The sequence below is a fragment of the Lichtheimia ornata genome (assembly GCF_029851405.1).
Source record: "Lichtheimia ornata isolate CBS 291.66 chromosome Unknown scaffold00093, whole genome shotgun sequence".
Lineage (NCBI taxonomy): Eukaryota > Fungi > Mucoromycota > Mucoromycetes > Mucorales > Lichtheimiaceae > Lichtheimia > Lichtheimia ornata.
In genome coordinates, this window is record NW_026695413.1 from 89,366 (window position 1) to 111,066 (window position 21,701).

The window sequence follows — 21,701 nt, forward strand, 5'->3', positions numbered from 1 at the left end:
AAGGAAGTAAGTTAACACTGCGAACGTGAACAAGACGCCCTCCACAACCTATTCCTTTGTTGCACACCCTCATTGACACCCTTCCATACATGTCGTTTGCTAATGAGCTCCATTTCGAACAAGAGTTGGCATCGTGGTTTGGGTTGGTGTAAGGTTTCGGTGAAAAGTAGGAAACAAGGAGGCGAGCACACGTACCACAATTTCGAGCTGCATAAGCATGCACAAATTTGGCTCCCGATTCCATGGACACAGGCATCCACCTCCATTCACCATAGCAACATCCATATGATTACTGCTCTCACTTCCTGATGCATACCCATCACTGTCATTTTACTCATAAAAGCTGTCATTAATATGATATTTTTGCGATAAAGACGGCGACCGTGATAGATGCTTTTGTATATACGAGAAGCTTTAATAATAAAAGCAAAGAACTAGCTATGCCAAATTCTTAGCCAATCAAACAAGATCGTTTCCAGTGCAACTAAATCGAGGTGATCAGAAATCTGCACCTGTAGTTTGGCTTCATTTCGCACGGCTAGCTAATCTATCCTACTATTGCATCCTATGTTAATGCTACGGGCGCGCATCCCTTTCCACTTGGCGTGTCTTTTATCAGTACAAGGCCTACTTACATGCGTATGAATAAAGCTGCGATAAGGCGGTAGCGCCTGTCACAAGGTGGGGCTGGTAATGATAGCACGTACTCGGGATCAAAGTTCATTGCAGCCTCTCTTGTTTGTAATACAAGTAGAACTTGCCGCAAGTTTAACTCGATCATGGATGAGACAATTGGGAATGCACAATGCCCACTTTTCATTTGCCATGACGTTGAAGCATAGGGCTCTTTACTAGCGCAATGTTGCACGCCGAGGTCAAAACTATCTTGTGTTAAAGTACCAAGCTCGAGATCGTTACTATCAATAATCGCATTTGTCATCACCCGCCAAAATGAAAACAGGTCGACCTCTTGAAACTTTTTGGCTGGCATGGACAAATCCACAAATTGCTATTGACGAATTCGAGCTTGATACTTTCACACAAGGTAGTTTCGACCATGCTGAGCATGCTGGTATCAAAAAGAGCCCATGCTTCATTGTGAGATTTTGAGCTACAGGTGCATGTATGTTTTGCTATTTTAAACGTGGGTCTTTTTCAATTGTGACTCATATGTACATTTATAGTGAGATAGGTGCGAAAGGCGATGTTTGTATACGAAAGCGAAGAAAAAAGGATTAAAGAGCAATGGATGATATGTATACGCTATCTCACAATGATTCATGCATTTCAAGCTATTAGCCAATTCCACCCAATCCAGCCCATTGTGGATTTGATAACGTGTGGTGAATGCGCCTGCTCTGTGAGCGTTCATTTCGAGGATCCGCACATTTCAAGATTCGAAAATGCACTAGGACATTTCAAGTACTCGGAATGTACTAGCACATTTGAAGCATTACCTAGGTCATTTCGAGTATTTCAAAATGTGCTAGCACATTTCAAGATCATAAATCCTGGTGGATCCTGTTTGTGATACAATGGTAGGTTTCGGTGTTGGCATTATGTAGTCATCGAGAGCTAATGAGATAGCGTGTTGTAAATAAAATTACATGGCATAAACCCTCCATCAAATACGTAATATGGGTTCCAATCCCATGCTGGAAAATAGTTTTCAAGCCCGTCCAAGCATATTACTTGTTTTATCAAAGAGATTCTCGTTATTATGAGTGAACAGCACAATATACCATTTGCCGAGAGACATTGCCATGCAAGGTTTGATCCATGACAAGCAGCTACCCATGCTAAAAGAAGAACGCAATATGCACCAAGCATTGTCACCCCGATCTTTCTATGCCTTGTTCCAATGCCTGGGTCAATGAACAAGTCACCACGCACCCACCTAGACAAACTAGAAATAGAAAAGCACGAGTTACCAAGCCTACACCAACCCGCCCATTGACTAGAGCACTTACACACCGTGAGACAAGGAGATCCAAATACTACAACTAACATCGTGATTAGCCACATTAGAATAAACATGGATAGCAATAAAGTTTTTATCAAGATGACACGACGTTGCAAACATAGAAAAGATTGCTATATTCTATAATGGTTCCCATGCAACATGTACTGTAGTGAGTGGGATGAGGGTTGCCTGGCAACATGTACTATAGTGAATGAGATAAGGGATGCTTGATACAACAATAAGAAGTGAAATGAAGGTTGTCTCGAGATGGCTATTCACAAAACAGTGCACACTTGAAATGACCTAGGACATTTGGGGGATTCGATAATGTACTAGGTATTCCTTGAAATGTACTAGGACATTTGGAGCATTCGAAAATGTACTAGGACATTTCAAGTACTCGAAATGAACTAGTCAATTCTTGAAATGACCTAGTCATTCCTCAAAATGGCCTAGTCATTCCTTGAAATGGCCTAGTCATTCCTTGAAATGTACGAATCCTCGAAATGAACGCCAACATGCTCCAAGGTTCCGTTCCATGGCTTAATCACATTGATCCGAGCCAATTTGGATGAGCTACGCTTAGACCAGGCTTTGGCTACTCCATACACCCGTGTACCTTGCATGTTGGAACCGATGTACCCGTTACTTGGCCATAATTTCCTCAAATCGGCTCGGATCAATCTAATGAAACCATCAAAGTGAATCGTTGGAGCAGGTGCATCTTTCATACATTATGAAATCGATGATGGTCTTGATTGGTGGAATTGGCTAATGGCTAGCAATGTATGAATGACTGTGACATGGCGTATACATATGATCCATTGCTCTTTTAATGCTGTTTTCTTTGCTTTCTTACCCAAACACGGCCTCGTGCAGCTATTGCACTATAAGTGGTTATATGAGTGACAATGGAAAAAGATGACTTTATAATAGCATCATGTTTACAGCGTAGATACAGCCATCCATAACTCGAAAGCTGTCAATGAAGCATGGGCTCTTTTTGCAACCACCGTGCTCAGCCCAGCTCAAGCAACCTTGTGTGCCAGTTTCAGGATCGAATCGTCAAACTCATGTTTGGCCATGTCACCACCCGCCAAAATGAGAAGAGGTCGACCTCTTGAAACGTTTTGGCTGACATCCACGATCGCAAAAATTGATATTGACGAGTTCGAGCTTGATACTTTCACACAAGGTGCCTTTGACCATGCTGAGCATGCGGGTTCCAAAAAGAGCCAATGCTTGATTGTGAGATTTTGAGTTACAGGTGCGTGTATGTTTTGCTATTATAAAGGTGGGTCTTTTTCCATTGTGACTGATATGTACACCTATAGTGAGATAGGTGCCAAGGACAGTGTTTGTATACGAAAGCGAAGAAAAAAGGATTTAAACAGGGATGGATGATATGGCTCCACTGTATCACGGTCATTCATAGGTTGGACGCTATTAACCAATCCCACCCAATTGAGCCCATTGAGGATTTGGCAGCATTGGTGAATGCTCCTGCTCCAGCCCAACATTTCCATCATCCAATTATCTTGATCCGAGCTGGTTTGGATGAGATACGCTTAGGCCAGGTTTGTCTAATCCATACACCCATATACATTGTATGTTGGAACCGATGTACCCGTTACTTGGCCGTATTTTCCTCAAATCAGCTCGGATCAAGACACCTGAATATAGGAAATGAATCTTTGCAGCAGACGCATTTTTCATATGTCATCAAATCCACAATGGGCTGGATTGGGTGGAATTGGCTGATAGCGAGCAATGTATGAATGACCATCAGCTAGTGAGTACATATGATACATTGGCCTTTTAATCCTGTTTTTCTTTGCTTTCGTACTCAAACACGGCGTTCACCAGCTATTGCACTACAAGTGGTTATATGAGTGACAATTCAAAAAGATGCCTTTCTCATATAGTATCATGTTTACAGCATAAAGGCAGCCATAGCGCAAAAACTCGCAATGAAGTATGCGCTCTTTTTGCAACCACCGTGCTCAGCCCAGCTCAAGCAACCTTGTGTGCCAGTTTCAGGATCGAACTCGTCAATCTCAAATTTGGCCATGTCACCACCAGCCAAAATGAAATCAGGTCAGCCTGTTGAAACTTTTTGGGTGACATCGACAAACGCGAAATTTGCGATTGCCCACGATGAACGTGAAACGTGCACACAAGATACTTTTGGCCATGCCGAGCATGTTGGTTCTATTAAAGACCACATTCTTCATTGTGAGATTTTAAGGAACGGTCAACTTTATACTTTTACTATGCGTGAAGCATCATCTTGAATAACAAGTGATCTTTGGTGATTGTCAAACGTATCGCACAAGAGCTGAACATGAAGATGAAATTATATGTATTCAAAGATTAATACGGGCAGGCTAGCTAGCTCGAAAGGCTTTAGCTAAATGGATGTCCTCCTATCTATTCCACTTTCAAATTCTAGCATCTTTGGATTGTTGAAGGAATGAATTAACGTGCATAGTTTCATGGAACAGTAAGCATGTATCTTGCATCATGCTGGTGGTAATGGTGACTGGAGCATTGTATTGTGGCAGCCGGTATCCTTCTTATCCATGTTTGTTGTAATCCCATCGATATCCATGCTCTGCTGCAGTGATCCCAAGTGACCACCAAAATCTCATTGTCATTCTGCTTTTGGTGGATCATGGTGAATAGGTTGGCCTTGTGCCGATTTTTCTTGCCACCATCCAGTCCCATGCATACAATGATATAGCTCAACGCTAGCTGCTGTTTGTGCACCTTGTATTGTGGATGAAGCGAAAACTATTGCCACGACGATGATAGTGTCCCATTTGTAGATGCCATTGGTGCTGGTAGATTCGCTGCATGGTGCTGCCTTTTCTATGTATCTACTTGAATGGGGATGACGCGGATACTTCTTCTTTGCTACCATGTCACAAAATGCATCCTCTTGGTTTGTTTCCGAAGATTTCTGTAATGTCGCAAAATGGCTTCCATCCATCCACAGTCGCTATTACACGCGCCACCCTCATTGTATTCTCTCCGGTCGACCAACACCCATACTTCATCCCATACCAAAAGGAACCATAGATCCAGGGTCATGTGTTGAAGGGATAGCGATTGTTGACGATCGTGTTTATCCATTCATTCATCCAGCTGCAAATCATAATCATCTTGTGGGTATCAACTTGGCTATGCGTGGAGGTGTTGTTGTCAAGGCTATACGACGTCTCGAGGTGTTCAAAGAAGAAGCTGTATCGTCCATGCCGTAACCAAGAGACGAACCATGACAGCGAACCGATTGCCAGGTTACGAGCGATGAACGCTTAGAGAGTCATCAATATTGGATCACTGATACAAAGCCTGAGACATAACACAAAAGCGAGCTGCATTAGGAACCATACACGAACATTTCCTCTCAAATAGCTATTGTGGAACATGTACCTACCATATGCCCCGATCCAATCCCAATACAATCAATGTAATCGCTCACAGCTGTATCTTTTCTCCTATATGGAAAGGTTCAAGTAAATCGCCACGCCACGTTGCATAGCAACAATCCACATACCATGCTTGCTGCATCTTGACAGGCCATCCAACTACATATATCCATATCGTACCATTAATTGCTTGTCTTACTTGTTTGCTCCATTGATTATGATCCAATTGCATGCCTTGCTGCTTCCTATAGCATTGTACGTACGCATTGCATTTCTTCATGCCCATGTATCCTTTCATCTTCTTGCACGGCTATGACCTCACGTGATTGGTACGCCCAAATAAAAGTTGCTGGTGCTAGTTCCAATAGGCTCGTCAATGACCGGTGTCCATGCCAACCACTGCCGTGCTACAAACCTTGCATCTTCGCTTTAACTTCCCACTTCAACAGAGCACTCGTTGCCGTTCTTGAGCAGAATCTCGTTCCACATTCCTCCTCAATCTTGAAATCGTCGACATTCCTGAACCCAAAAAAAGCTGTGAAAGCACAACCGTATCAGTATACAAAGCCAACAAAGGCAAGTCTACTTTTGCACTCTATTAAGACGATACGCACCTTTATGAACACCCTCCACCACACAACGTTTGCTAATGAGCTCGTTCCCATGTCGAATTACGATCAGCTGTTGTTGTCGAGTCTGGATAGAACCAAGCAAAGAGAAGCTGAGTACATGGTGTACGCATACCCTTTTGATGCACACAAATGAGAATGACTCATCTCCACATGCACCTTTCTACACACAGGCCCACCAAAAACCTCCCACTCTTAGCTGCTTCCATGGCAACCCAAGTTATTACTATCACTATGTGTAGGTCAATTATTGTTTATTTCATATATAAAAGCTACAACATATAAAAGAGAAGACTATGTGGCTATAGACATTGTATTATTTATATAATAAGATGACCATAATAGATGCTTTTGTATATAAGAAAAGCTTTATTTAATAAAAGTAAGCAACTAGCTGTGCCAATTCTTAGCCCATCAATGAAGATGGTTTCCAGGTGCGACCACGGGGAGGTGATTGGCAATCCGCACCCAGTTTAACGTCGTTTCGGACGTGGTCAGTTTTGCGCCATGAGCAAGGGCGGAAAAGTTTATTGCCATTTTCAAGGGCTGACACCTCTAACATCGTTTATCAGGACGTCCAAGTTAACGTCGTGGTCAGACGGACACCTCTTAGACATCGTTATCAGGACGTGCAGGTTAACGTCGTGTTCAGACGGATAGTGGTAACGTCATTATCAGGACGCAAGTTTACGTCATTGCAGACGGACACCTCTCACATCGTTATCAGGACGTCCAAGTTATAGTCGTGGTCAGACTACCCCCCATTCCCACCCTTCTCACCCATACACATTCCTCTTTATCCCCTCTTCTTGCCCATCCATTCACCTACCTGTGACACACACACACACACACACACACACACACACCACCACCACCACCATCCACTCACCCATACCACCCCACATAAGAAAAAAGAAAAGAAAACTTACCTTTGAAGACCGTGGGAGCAAGAGCTGCGGAAAGAAAAACAAAAAAGTTTTTCACCCCCCTGCACTTTTTTTTATACCCAAAACACAAAGCCACATCATATTCAAACACAGCTTAGACGCGTCATCACACTACTGGCTCTTTATTTTCTCATTGTTCTACAAGTCAACCTTGCCTGAAATTTTGTATACGGTTATAAAACCATGGTTTCTGCATCTAGTGGTGCCAATGGCATCGTGGTCCATTGGAATTAGGACATCTTGCTCATTATGTGCTGGAGCCGGATTGTTTGGATCTCAACATTCTACAAGTGAACCTCGTCTGATATTCCGTATTCGGTTATGAAACCATGGTTTCTCTAGACGTTGATATCAAACAGCATCAAGATTGATTGGAATTGGACTATAATATCACTCTTTACCGATCTTGGGGCTTTAGTGATTCCGATCTCTTTCATTATTCCGCATTGCAACCTTATCTGAAATTTGGTTTACGAATATAAAGCCATTCGTTTGCTCCCTATTGGTATAAGGTACGGTAGCAATTAAATGCGATGCTGGCACTAGACTCTGCATATGGCCTATTCCGGATCCAATCTTCATCGCCTACTTTCTCATTATTCCGCAAATAGATCCAACTTGAAGGTTTACATTCGCATACTCGAGTACCGTTTCTCTGAATCTCTGTATTAGAAAGCATAGAGATTGGAAGCGATGCTGAGCCTCCACATAGCGCTATACATTATGTTTTTAAGTCATCTGAACGAGATTTTATTCAATGGAGCTAATTGAGATCATCTACGTAATCATGTCTACTTCCATCGATGGCCTCAGGAAGAATCAAAGGTCGTCAAGTAAGATGTATGTTATCTCTTTTATTGGTTGTATTGTGTACATGTCGATGTATGTAGTATCCTAATCATTGCTGGGTCATACACGTGAACGGGGAGGCGCCATTCCAATTGTATCCTTGGATATCAGAATTGCCTAAATCTTTCGTCGAGGATGATCTTCATGTCAGGCCTTTGTTGTCTTAGATGACTTATTGTTTGCATATCCTCTGCAATCCTTGGGTAGATCCGCATACGTTTAACTTGTGACAATGCTTGAACAGTATCCAAAAAGGGTGGACCGTTATCGCACCAACCGATCGAGAAGGTAAATTCCTTAAGCTGCTTCAGTTGTTTCAAGGCGTTCATGGAATACAGCGATGGTGGGGCATCTGCTTTAAGCTCAAGTCTGGTCAAACGCGGACATCCTTTCACAAGCTGGTCGAAAAACTCTTCCATTTCATCCTCTTCCCAATGGTCTGTATAAAGGATCGCCAAATGCTCAAGCTGGTTCAAACGGCAAATCGCATCAAGTATCTCCCTCACGAGGTCATCGCTATGTAAGTATACGGTAAAATGCGTCAAATGGCAATGTTGAGCAATACGACTGAGGTATTGGGTGATGGGTGTCTTGTCATGTAGCGATAATGTATCAATTCCCATCGTTAGCTTTTGTAGCTTGGGCGGAATCGTTTCAAGTACTTTATCAGTTGTCTCGATGGCGTGGGACGAGATGTCGAATTCTTCTAGCAGAGGCGCGCTCGCTGGTAACCACCATCCACATCCAATGCAAGAGATAACAAGCTTCTTCAGCTGAGGGTAACAGATACTGTAAATGTCGTCATTTTGGATATGAAGATCCATTCCCCATTCAAGAAAATCCAACGTTCGGCAATATCGCATTAGTAAATTACAGATGTCGTGGTAGCTGATACTAGTGGGTGAACCGCCATGGAATGAAAGATCGGTAATTCCATGCCCTTTGAATTGATGCCCTTGATCCAAATAGGTAAGCTTAGTATGCCTACTGCTCATGTAGAGTCCAATCTTCCTCATTGATGCGCAATAGTCTGATACAACGAATGCTGATTGAATATCTGAACATGGATGTAATGAAAGTTCCTTGAGTGAGGGAAGTCGTTTCCAAATCTCCACCACATGATCGGTGGTAATGTCGTCTGTTGCGTCGGATACAGATAGTGTTGTCATCTTGGACCACGTTGTTGTCATAGGCAGAGCGCTGAGGTCGACATTTGAGGGTTGTTTCATTGTCAAAGAAACAAGGTTGGGACAAGCCATCAAAATGTCGGCCATCGGTAAGACATAATCATGTTGCATGCTGAGAAGGAGATCGGTTAAAGTGGTGCTGATCGACTTTAGTGATGAGACAAAGGGGGCGATTTGGTGATTTGCAAAGCCTAATACAGACGATGATCAGTCAATGGATACCAAAACATGGGTGACAGCTTACCATGGATACGTAACTCCCGTAATGAGCAAAGGTCATTGTCGCGTAGCAAGTCGCTTAGCCACGTCCCATGTGAGTATTGGCTAATCACCAATGATCGTACATCCTGGGCAAACACTTGCACTAATGAACACCATGCCGCGTTATTATTCTTGTATTCCAATTCGGATGTAAAGCGTAGACCATCGAGATACTGAATAATACGATCATACCAGTTATCGGACACGCACAAATATCGTAATGGTATAGATTGATTCAAGGGATTACGATCGATGAACATTGGCAAGAGCACTGTAGCAACGATGTCGAAAGGAAGTTGAGTGACAAAGTCGACGCGTTTATTGCTTTGGTGCATAGCATCCTCTTTGGCTTGTTGCAGTGTTGCATAGTGCGTATCCTTAGTGTTGGCCATACGGAGTCCATTGTTGCATATATCCACAACACGGCGTTGTATCCCTTGTGCACTGTAAACTTCGGCTGCACGTAAATATCCAAGTGCTGAAGAAGGCGACAGCTGTTGCATGGCGTTCGCATCGCGAAGAGCAGCATCAAACTTGGCGCATTTTGACAATGCCATGGAGCGTCGATTCAAAGCTGACACGATGCATTCAAGGGATTGTTGTAGTTGAGTGGTTGAATCGTGAACAAGCTGTGCATAGTTTGCAGTGGAAGCTGGAAGCGTGGGTTGTTGGAAGAGGTCCTGAGAAAAAGGTAAAGGAAACATTGTGTGCTGTGTTGGTAACCAAGAAGGAACACCCACCTCAATTTCTATAGCAATCGGACCTAGTTGGACCATCATCACTCATCCCTGCATGATTGAATATGAATATCTTTTATCATATGCAACGAATGGCTTGATGTAATTAGATATATATGGGGCGGTGATATAAATACGAGGGGGAAAGACAATGGGTGAGCCGCCATGTATGGGCCACATCAGCCGTTTTACCCTATTAACGAGATCCTGCACGAATCCTTGTGTCACCCATCCTTTATCATAATGAAAGCAATCGATGAGGAGTCATTGAATGGATGAACATCCATATGCATGCAACGTAATCATTCAGCTAAAATACTCATTCTTTGTATCCTGGATTGGGCTATGTGGCCTCCACCATGGTTATGCCTTTTTACTTATTGGAGATGGGTCATCAGCTGTCGTTACACAATATGCATCCCAAACGCTTCATTACCTACTTGATTGACCGCCCACAAGCCGATGGTACTAACCATTCTTAAATGTGAAAGGCACTATAAGTCGTTGGTGGGAGACAAAAGATGACGCGTCAATTAATTCATCAGCTTGAAGGTGTACGGCTGTTAAGGATTACAACTCCATTGTGCTCTTAAACTATGCAATGCTTAAGTTTTCTTATTCAACATGTCAAAAATGCATTCCACTGGATTGACTCTTTATTGCAAGGACTATGAAACAACGTGTACTAGTTGGGGATGGTGATGGAAGCTACTTTTGGATGTTTTTTAGAACAAGGCCATGATAGGCCCGCTTATAAATTTGATCCTGACACGCTCCCCACCTCACAGACCGTGCTATGCTGATCATACCATACATCAAGGTACACGTACCCTTTTATCCCATCCATGATATCCTTATCCAAATCCAACTCTCTATCTGTATGATGACCATCCGCGTTAACATGACATTTATGAACACTGATGATAAGCCGCAAAAAGGGATCTTTATTCCCGAACCATAATCCCAAAATAATAACTGTTCTCGAAATAACCAACCGATCCATGATATGAAGTCCTCCAGGTCTCCCAAATGTGAGAGGCGAACACAATGACAAAGGCCAAGTGGCTGTGATTGGCTGATTGACCATCTTTGAAGATCTTGGACGAGGATAAGGGAACACACTCATGTCCCATGTCCTTGCTGATGCTCCTTGAAATAGATATGGACTTGTCCTCTTGGAATAGGCATGCACTTGATCACTATAGATACCCATAGACTTCCTCGCTTGAAATAGATATGGACTTGCCCTCTTGAAATAGATATGGACTTGTCCTCTTGGAATAGGCACGCGCTCGATCACTTTAGACATTCATAGACTTCCTCGCTTGAAACAGGCATGGATGTGCTCGCTTGAAATAGGTATGGACTTGCCCTCTTGAAATAGGCATGGAGTTGCTCTCTTCAAGTAGACATGGAGTTGCTCTCTTCAAGTAGACATGGACTTCCTCGCTTGAAAAAGACAAGGCCTTGCCCACTTTGAATAGACATAGACCTGGTGGCTTGAAATAGATATGGGCTTGCTCTCTGCATTAAGCAAGGACTTGTCCTCTTGAAATAGGCATGCGCTTGCTCACTTGAAATAGATATGGACTTGCTCACTTGAAATCAGGCATGTACTTGTGCACTAAAAAGGATGCCCTTGTTAGGCTCGTTCATCATCATCATCAGCAGCAGCACTCTCTCTGCTTCACTCACCAATTATAAGAACAGGATACCACCGAGTTGCCTTTTCTCCTTCATACGAGTGCTTCAGGTAAGTCGGCACCTTGCTAACAGCAATGTCGTCAAGCGGGTGGCTTATTCCAGAAAACTTTTTGTTTACAATGGCAGCACTAGATGGAGAAGCGAGATCGGTACACTGGGTGCTTGTGTATGCTTGTTGTATTTACCTTACGTGCGCTTGCACGATACCCAAGGCACAGCGGCAAGGGGAGGTGTTGTAGTTGAGTTGGGGACAAGAAAAAGATGTGCCAAGCGACGCGAGCGGGCTGTGTCAAAATTTACACGCCTCAAATGCTTTCACGTGACTTTATCATCTCATTTCCTTCTCTCAGCACTTTCCAAGTAGAAAGACCATTCTCTTAATAAAATCCTTTGGTAGAATACTAAGCCATACACATAGGATTAAACAAGTAGCTCATATTACAATGGAACGTGATGAAGCATGATGGATGATGATGATGATGATGTCTTTTTCGGGTTTAATCGAGATCCTTTCACAAAAGCCTTGATGCAGGTGGCTATCTTTTCTCATAATTAAACAACGTGGTATTAAGTTTTATGAGGCCATTGGCTGTTTGAGCCCATTAGCACTGAACGTTTATGGCAACCAGCAAACAAAAGAGATTGAATGAACCTAGTCTTGTCTGTGACGTTTTGTATTCTATGGCATGTGCGTGTGGATTCCTTTTGTACACGATAAACTGCATAGGGTCACGTTAATTGGCTCCACCATGCCGTATGCTTTATTGAGCAGATGATGGATGATGATGATGAATGGCATGGTTACACAACACCTCTCGACCAATCCGTACAGCAATCGTTATGGTAACCCTCTCCTATTTTACTCAAACCACCTTGAATGCATAAGTTTATATATATAAAAGCATCGGTTTTATAAGTGTATTTTGAATCTTAGAGTATGCTAACTAGCAGGTTGATATGATAAGAAGTTGTCATGTATATGATGATTGATCGGTTGGCCAGCCGAAGCCTATGTGATACAACGCAGCTGCATGTAAACTGGGTGTTCGCATTGAAATTTATGGGTTGCTGTTTACCTCCACGACCGCCATGATCGAGACCCGCGTTGACATTTTGTGTCCTCCCCACTCTGCCGTTGCCAATGGCGACCCATTGACAGACGACGAGATCAAAAACCTGACAACCAATGTCAAAGATTGTATGCAAAAGCTCCTGTTGACTCTGAATGCGAGAGCATCGGCACTCGTGAAAGCTGAACGACTCGATCTCGCCATGCAGGACGCGATGGCTATGATACAACTAGCACCTTCTTCAGGATCAGGCTACCTCCGTGCAGGATCTATTCATTTTCGCCGTGGACACTACGCGTCAGCAATCAAGATTTATGATACAGCATTGCAACATGTACCCAACTCTAGTCCTCGACATCAACTACTTGTGAGAACACGTGCAGCAGCAATCAACAAGAAGAACAAGCGTGTTGATTTCATCAGCAAGTTACCATTGAATATTGTGACAGAAAACATCGTTCCAAGGATATTGGGTGGCCAATTGAGAGTCAAACTTGGAAAACGGTGCGACTATTTTGATGTGTGTCGTACATGGCGAAAACGGATGGCAATGGCAGAGGGCTTGGAATTTGAAATTGGAGATGAAGGTTTATCAAAGGATGGCTATCAACGCATATCCCATTTGGCGCCTTTCATGAGGACATTGACAGTTGCACAACCAGGAAATGAAATGCTATCCAAAATCACCAGCCGTGGCAAATTCGAATCATTGCAGCAATTGACGATCTATGGTATGTTATCATCATCATCATGATGGATGGAGGGATAAGGGAAGGGACTTCACAAGGCTAATGGTATGTTTTTAGAATCTATTTCACGTGGACCGGAGCTTTTATATTCAGCTTTACGCACATTGGGCAACACATTGACGAATCTGCACATTGAATATGGACTCCATTTTGCACAAATGGAATGTTACCGTCTATGTGATATCTTGGATGCATGCCCCAATCTTGTATCAATACGTATGGTGCGTGGTGATATTGACATGTCAACGGTTACCAAGACCTATCCCAAGCTTACTACGTTGGACGTGTCCAAGCCCGATGACATTGATATGGTGAACCAAGAAATCATTTCATGTCTCTTGCGACACTTTCCTCAATTGCGTGTATTGAAGATGTCTCCTGTATCAGGATCGGATATTTTTCCAGCAGTTGATCAGCATTGCCCATTATTGCAGCAACTCATCTTAACCGATCGCCCATTTGACCAACCATACATTCAAGGCATACAAGAAGATACTACTGGGCTACGTGTTTTGTGCATGGCGACTCCTGACGAATCTAGCAATTACAACGAGGATGATATGGTTCGCTATATGATGAAGCACAGCAATACGATGGAGGTCTTTGAAATGGTATTTGGGAAAGGATTTACTACTGATGGAGGGATGCTGCTGGAACAAGACGCCACCAAAAAAGTGACATTCAACAACTTGCGAGAAATCCAGTACCCTGCCAATGTCAATGACAGGTTTATCACGTTTGCCATGTGGATGATGCAACATGCGCCTCAATTGGAATCTATGGGAACAGTAACTGGTCCTGGTCAACAACGTGTCTTTCAAGAGCTTATGAAGCCCGCACACTCGCATGTCAAAAGGATTGTTATGAAAGCGGATCGTGAAGAATGTGATGAAGAGGAAGAGTTTATTCAACACCATGTGGACCTTGGCGTTCGATCGAAGCTTCAAGAAATCAAGGTGATTCTTTCACACAGCTCTCCATGGCTTTGGTCTCTTCCGTATTTATCCAAGCTTACCAGCCTTGAATTATGTGGCGAGGGATTTGGAGCGTTCGAAATACTGGAAGAGTTTACTGAGGAGCTTAATGATGGATGCCCAGCTCTGGAACAGCTCACATTGACAAACAATACTGGAAGTCCTGGCTCTTTTTACGACGTTATCCCAATGTGCTTGCATCGCAATCTCAAACGAATCATTATCACGGCTAATGATATGAGAGGGGGTGGTGCGTATTCGTTTGCCACCGATTTCAGAACGCTTGAATCATTGCATCTCAACCTTTATCGATTTGACCCATCCGACATTGCTGATTTGGAAAAAGGATCCTTCAAGCTAGTATGCACGCAAAGAAAGTGTCGCCCTACTTTTCGTCTTTCAAAACCAGCATGGAAACGACATAGAACACCACACTATTTCTAACGTGAGGGACCCCGTAAAATATAGTTCATCCTAGCATTTAGTAATTGTTTATGTAAATAAAGCTGCATCCAAATACATTTTCATACACCAGCATACTTGTCACCCATGTCATGTAACGTTGCATAAGAACGCATGTTGTAATGTGTCTTTTCAATGTCGGGAACACCAAGGTGTTTGCTGACATGATCCCCTGTGTATATGCATGGCAAAACCAAATATGCATAAATTCCCGTAGGATGCATCGGGATATTAAATGTGATATCGTCATATCATGAAGTGATGAGCAATGTATGAGATTTGAAGATGTGTGAAGGTGCATCTACTATCCTCGTTACACAGATGATGATCCCTGATACAGAACCTTTGGTTACATAATCAATACACATGGAGTCGTTGCTGCCATATTTATGTATTGGCGTATACTATTTATTCATGTAGAAGTACAAAAAGGGAATCTGTACACATGTCTTTAATGGAAGTGCTACTACTACTACTATTGACCGATGCATTAACGAAAGGCAAGATTTTCAATCATGCATTATTCACGTGACACAAGAAGGCTTGCACCTCCATCCTCAATCTTAAGGGACCTTTTTCCGCTCCCGCAACCAAAGTCAGCTCTCTCTCTTTTCTATGCCCTTTACTTTTCAACATGGAAGCCAACAACAGCGATGACAGCAGTATTCGTTCAGCATTGGTGAACCTCATTGGGAATCGGTACCAAAATCCAGGAGTTGACGAATCTCTGATGGGCAATGACGAGCTCTTGAGACGTGTGAGTGCCGAGCTAGGAATGCTACTTTGTATGAAAAAGGTGGATGAAGCACTATCTGTTGCAAAAGAAATCATGTCTATGGCACCAACATCGTCGACAGCTGCCTTGTATCAACATTTGATTACCAAGTTCAAGGAGCTCTCGTATCAGATGGACCAAGCAGCAACATCCATGGCAACACTCTATTACAGCATAACAAAGGTCGACTTCATCAGCAGACTTCCTTTTGATATTGTCAGCCATATTGTTGATTATCTTTGGGAATCCATTCCGACCATGAATGCTGCTACGCCTACGTTTCTATATGTGTCAAAATGTTGGCGCAAAAGGATTCTCGAATCGACGCCCTTCTTGTCATATCAGCTACCAGCAACGAAGCTACTTGGCTATGATAAGGCGACCTTCTCACATGCTTCTCGTGTTCGAACAATGACAATCCATGGCAAAGTCATATCATTTTCGAGATTACTTGGCAATCATCTTTGCAACCTATCGCGTCTCTGCATTGGTAAGTTTATCTTTATACTTTTCAACGTACGCCTTGCTGATAGCGTTCTCATAGATATACCTCGCGACTCGGCATCCTGTATACATGGCCATCCATCATGGGTGCACGACGTATGTACTGCTGTACGGCACAATTACAGTCTGGATGAAATCATGGAAACATGCCCAAACCTCGTGAGCTTGAAATGGAGTGGTTGGGTGCTGAATGGAGGAACAACAAAGCAGTATCACCAGCTACGCGTATTGCAATTACCAGATGACGAAGATGAAATCGATGAACTTCTTGTAAAGTTACCTTGTCTCGTGGTTCTCTCGATCCGGGGTATCCGTAATGTCGACTATTTCAATCGAGTCAGCAACTATTGCCCATCGCTAAAGTGTCTAAAGTACAACGCAGCCCATGATGATTTGATCGAATGGCCATACGAATGGGATACGGGCTTGCAACAAGGCATTCAGGATCTTTCGTTCTATGAACAACCCCATAATCGTCGTACGGAGCACGTCATTGACCCCCTAGTGCACGTATCCAAAACGTTGAAACATCTACATATTGGCGAGAATATCTATGGCGATCGCCATGATCCGATGTTCCTGCCGCACGACACAACGTTCCCGCATTTGATCCATTTGACATGTGATCCAGAATACCGTGATGATGAACTTGATCTTTTTCTCGATGTTCTTCGTCGATCACCTTGCCTTGAGAGGATCAAATCGCTTCAATCTTCTGTAAAGTGGTATGAGCCAGAACCAGTTGACTGTATGGCATCTTGCACACGGCTTGTTGAGGCGAACGTGATAATGGATGAAGACCACCAAGACGTGGAGGCTTTGAAACGATTCCTCAACACGCATATACAAAGGGGAAATTCTTCCACATTACGATCACTGGAAATCTCACTATGGACCGAGGAATGCGCCTACGTACTTTTACCGCTCATCACACAATTGGCATTATTGGAGGAGCTGCATCTCGCTTTGTCGCCTAATTCACCAATGCCCATGATTATGGACACGATTGCTACCAACAATGCGATGAAAGTAAAGCACCTCAAAATCAGCGTTGTGGGATGGCACGTCGAAGATACTTTCTTTGATCGTTTACAACATGCACGCACTCTCAAATCACTGATTATCGATGCGGATCATCTACGTACAATGGCTGCACTTTCGTTGCGAAAGCTGACCCAGCTCACTCATTTGCAAATTCCATTCGAGGGCGTGGATGGTGTGGTCATTGATATTCTTCGCAAGCAGTTTCCCAACCTGAAAGAGTTAGAGCCTCGCCACATATGGCAATAATTGCCCATTTCATCCCACAACATGACATTGCATTAATAAATATACCTTTATTATGAAGCCTTCAAGGCAATGCAATACAAAGAGTTAAAAATAATAGGCTAAAACGGGTGTTTGGATACGTTTTCCATAATGAGATTATTAACCTTGTCTCCATTAAAGGCATGTCATTCACAGAAGAACTCAGATTTGAGTCATGCAGATGGATGTGGTACAAGAGCGTCTCCATCATCCATCTAAGGACGTTTCTTCTTCTCCCACAACCGCTGCTTGACCCCGTTTGACTTCGTTTGTTATCCCAGCTCTTTAAATTTCAACATGGAACGCAACAACAGCGACAATGACAACGCTCGTTCAGCAATGGAGGACCTCATTAGGAATCGGTACCAAGATCCAGGAGTTGGCGATTCTCTGATGGGCAATGACGAGCTCTTGAGACGCATGGGGCGCCACGTAGAATCGTTACTTTGTACAAAGAATGTGGATGAAGCCCTTGCTGTTGCAAAAGAAATGACGTTTATGGTTGCAGCATCGTCGACTGGTGCGTTGTATGAACGTTTGGTTATCAACTTCAAGAGGCTCTTGGATAAGGTGGATGAAGCAGCAGCACCAATGGCAACACTATGCGACAGCATAACGAAGATCGATTTCATCAGCAGACTTCCTTTTGATATTGTGATCCATATTGTTGATTACCTTTGGGGATCGATTTCCAACGTGGAAGATGATACGACACCAACGATTCTATATGTGTCAAAGTATTGGCGCAAAACAATTCTCGAATCTACGCCGTTCTTGTCATGTAAGCTCCCAGCAACGAAGCTACTTGGCCATCAGAAAACGACATCAGCATCTGCTTCTCGTATTCGAACAATGAAGATTCGTGGCAATGTCATATCATTTTCACAACTACTTGGGATACATCTCGTCAACTTGAAACATCTCTGCATTTGTAAGTTTACTTTTATTCTTTTCAGCACACGCGTTGCTCATACATAGTTGCTGCATTAGATATACCTCGCCACAGGACATCTTGTTATTATCGCTATAATGCAGCATGTGCGCGTGGTGTGTGTACCTCTGTAAGGCACAGTTACAATCTTGATGAAGTCATGGAGCCATGCCCAAACCTCGTGAGCTTGACGTGGAGTGGGTGCGTGTTGAATGGTGGAACTGCAAAACAACATCACCAGCTACGAATCTTGCAATTACGAGACGAGGAAGATGAAATCGATGAACTTCTTATAAAGTTGCCTGGTCTCGTGATTCTCTCCATCCAGGATGTCCTTGATGTCAACTACCTGAATCGAGTCGGCGGCTATTGTCCATCACTAAAGTGTCTCAAGTACAAGGCACCCCTTGATATCGTGACCGGATGGCCATATGAGTGGGATACAAGCTTGGATCAAGGGATTCAGGAAATCTCTTTCGATGGCAAATACGATGATGATGATCTGACTTACGTGATTGAAAACCTGCTACAAGCATCCAAGACGTTGAGACATGTACATATCAGCGAGAATATCTTCCGCTATTATCATGAAGTGATGCCTCTGCCCGAGGAGACAACGTTCCCGCATTTGATTCACTTTTCGTGTGATTCAGCCTACTATCGCGATATTGATGAGCTTTACTTTGATCTCTTTCTCGTTACTATTCGCCGTTCACCAAGCATTGAGACGATACAATCCGGTTATCCTTTGTTCATGTGGGATGCTCCAGAACCGATTGACTTGATGGCATTATGCACCCGACTTATCAACGCAAGTGTGATCATGGATGAATACCACCAAGACTTGGACGCTTTGAAACGTTTCCTCAATACGCATATTGAAAAGGGTACTTCTTCAACATTACGATTGCTGTCAATATCACTATGGTCCGAGGAATGCGCCAATGAACTTTTACCACTCATCACACAACTGGAATTATTGGAGGAGCTGCATCTCGCATTGTCGCTTTATTCACCAATGGCTTTGATCATCGACTTGATTTATACCAACAACGCAATGAAGCTAAAGCCACTCAAAATCACTATTGTGGAATGGCAGGTTGAAGATCCTGTATTTGGTCATTTACAAGATGCGCACTCTCTCAAGTCACTGGTCATAGATGCGGATCACCTATCACCAATGGCTGCACTTTCACTACTTGACTTGGTACAGCTTGACCAATTACAAATTCCATTCAAGGGGCTGGACAATTCGGTGATCGATATTCTTTCCAAGCAGTTTCCAAATATGAAAAGAGTAGAGCCCCATCACATGTGGAGATAATTCCCATTCTGTACACAACATGTCCTTGCACGAATAAATCGATATATGGATGAGCAACGCTGTAGCTCTTATAGTACTTTATGTAATCCAAAAGGTCTATTTACTATCCACATTGCACTAATGATGCACCCTGTAACGTTATGCTTGCGTACAATGTGAAGCCCTTGCTGGCATATTTGGTATCAATTTAGATTTATTGGGGTATAAACAATACGCGGTAAGAGAATGCAATGGGTGCAGTATAAAGGCTAAAACGGGTGATTGGATACATTTTCCATAATGAGATTGCTAACGTTGCCTCCATTGATGGCATGTCATCCACAAAGGAACCAGGTTTAGAGTCATGCAGATTGACGTGACACAAGAGCACCACCTCCCAATTCCATCATCAATCATGGGACATTTCCTCTTCTCCTACAACCCCCTATTGCCTTTCTTTGTCTTCCGATCTCTTTGACATTCAACATGCAACGCATCAACAGCGGCAACGACAACACCTGTTCAGTAATGGCGGACCTCATTAGGAATCGGTACCGAGATCCAGGAGTTGGCGATTTTCTGATGGGCAATGACGAACTCTTGAGGCGCATGGGACGCCATGTCGATTCGTTACTTTGTACAAAGAATGTGGATGCAGCCCTTGCTGTTGCAAAAGAAATGACGTTTATGGTTCCAGCATCGTCGACTGGTGCGTTGTATGAACGTTTGATTACCAACTACAAGAGGCTCTCGGATAAGATGGATCAAGCAGCTGTAGGTTGAATGAAAAGATAGGGGACCACATTTCTACGCACTGCAAAAAGTTGTGAATGTCGCTTGTTCTTCATAAAACCTTACCCATATATACATTCGGACTTCGACAATCCACTGCTGGTAACCATTTGTATCTCCGACCTCTGATTGGCAAGAAATCGCCGAAATAAAAACGTCTCCTTTTCACTGAATTGACCATATCGGCATACGATGTCAAAAACGTACTCCGATGTTCCTCCAAATTTGGTCACATATGGACGCCGCAATACGAAATCTGGGAAAAAAAACCCGAACTTAATCGAATCAAATGCGCCCATGTTATGAGGGAAAAACTACACAAATTGGGTGGATTTTTACTAAGTCGAGAGCCTACTTCTGCCAAGTGGGGAAAAATGTTGCCGTAACGAGGCTATGATTACCTACTATGTTCTTCGAGGTGCTCCAAATACGCTGGTGCAACCCCGAAACTCCGCCGACCACTAGATTACGAGCTATGACCCTTTCTTTTTTAATCAATCATATATACAGCAACTTTTAATCTATTCCATTACTGCTTCTAACGTGACTGCAGTGGACTTAGTAAAACAAATAAATGTCTATGGACTTTGTTTATTGGCCTCTAGGGCGTTTTCTATGAGAGTCAGCTGTGTATTCACCTGATGTGTCATCATCATCCTCGGTATCGGTTTCCCATTGCGTATTATCTAATCATTGACTTAGCTAATCATTGTAGATTTTCAAGTCAATTCACTTACCATTGAACTCCGAATCATCGTGATCCAAATCGCTACGTTCCCGTTTGACCTCTGTATAGATGAATTCTTCATCTATATCATCCGAAGAAGTAACCTTGTCAAAGGATACTTCTTTTAATGCCTTGATAATGCCACCCCAGAGGTCCCCAGCATGCTTGCGACGGAAAATGAACTCGGCAAGACGATACTTCATGATCGGAGCTGTTCTGTGGCGGGCCTTAATAATGGACTTGATGCCATTCCAGGTTCCTAAATCATATGACCAATTATTACCATATAGTAACAAGATCGTGATTATATGTAGTACTTTACCTTCGATGGTGTTTGTATGAACACCAGCCGCAGTCTTGAACTCCTTGGCGTGGTTGACAGTCTCATGGCGGTAGCC

The 21,701-nt window shown here is 43.2% G+C and overlaps 6 protein-coding genes across 6 annotated transcripts; 4 read left to right on the plus strand and 2 right to left on the minus strand.

The window, feature by feature from the left end:
* Positions 1-7,926: 7,926 nt before the first annotated feature.
* Positions 7,927-9,971, minus strand: O0I10_011555 (uncharacterized protein; the record flags this gene model as incomplete). The annotated part of the gene is made up of 2 exons (XM_058491520.1): positions 7,927-9,197; positions 9,251-9,971. 2 exons carry the CDS (start codon positions 9,969-9,971, stop codon positions 7,927-7,929), a joined length of 1,992 nt encoding a protein of 663 aa, XP_058337730.1.
* Positions 9,972-12,797: 2,826 nt separating this feature from the next.
* O0I10_011556 (uncharacterized protein) lies at positions 12,798-14,945 on the plus strand (the record flags this gene model as incomplete). The annotated part of the gene is made up of 2 exons (XM_058491521.1): positions 12,798-13,509; positions 13,585-14,945. The coding sequence occupies 2 exons, from the start codon at positions 12,798-12,800 to the stop codon at positions 14,943-14,945; spliced, it is 2,073 nt and encodes a 690-aa protein (XP_058337731.1).
* Positions 14,946-15,597: 652 nt separating this feature from the next.
* O0I10_011557 (uncharacterized protein) lies at positions 15,598-17,532 on the plus strand (the record flags this gene model as incomplete). Its single annotated transcript, XM_058491522.1, has 2 exons — positions 15,598-16,228; positions 16,283-17,532. The coding sequence occupies 2 exons, from the start codon at positions 15,598-15,600 to the stop codon at positions 17,530-17,532; spliced, it is 1,881 nt and encodes a 626-aa protein (XP_058337732.1).
* A 315-nt stretch (positions 17,533-17,847) lies between these two features.
* O0I10_011558 (uncharacterized protein) lies at positions 17,848-19,805 on the plus strand (the record flags this gene model as incomplete). Its single annotated transcript, XM_058491523.1, has 2 exons — positions 17,848-18,481; positions 18,541-19,805. The coding sequence occupies 2 exons, from the start codon at positions 17,848-17,850 to the stop codon at positions 19,803-19,805; spliced, it is 1,899 nt and encodes a 632-aa protein (XP_058337733.1).
* A 465-nt stretch (positions 19,806-20,270) lies between these two features.
* On the plus strand, positions 20,271-20,567 carry O0I10_011559 (uncharacterized protein; the record flags this gene model as incomplete). The annotated part of the gene is made up of 1 exon (XM_058491524.1): positions 20,271-20,567. One exon carries the CDS (start codon positions 20,271-20,273, stop codon positions 20,565-20,567), a length of 297 nt encoding a protein of 98 aa, XP_058337734.1.
* A 600-nt stretch (positions 20,568-21,167) lies between these two features.
* Positions 21,168-21,701, minus strand: O0I10_011560 (uncharacterized protein; the record flags this gene model as incomplete). The annotated part of the gene is made up of 3 exons (XM_058491525.1): positions 21,168-21,262; positions 21,314-21,562; positions 21,626-21,701. Coding segments are annotated over 3 exons (420 nt in total), but the record flags the coding sequence as incomplete, so codon positions are not given.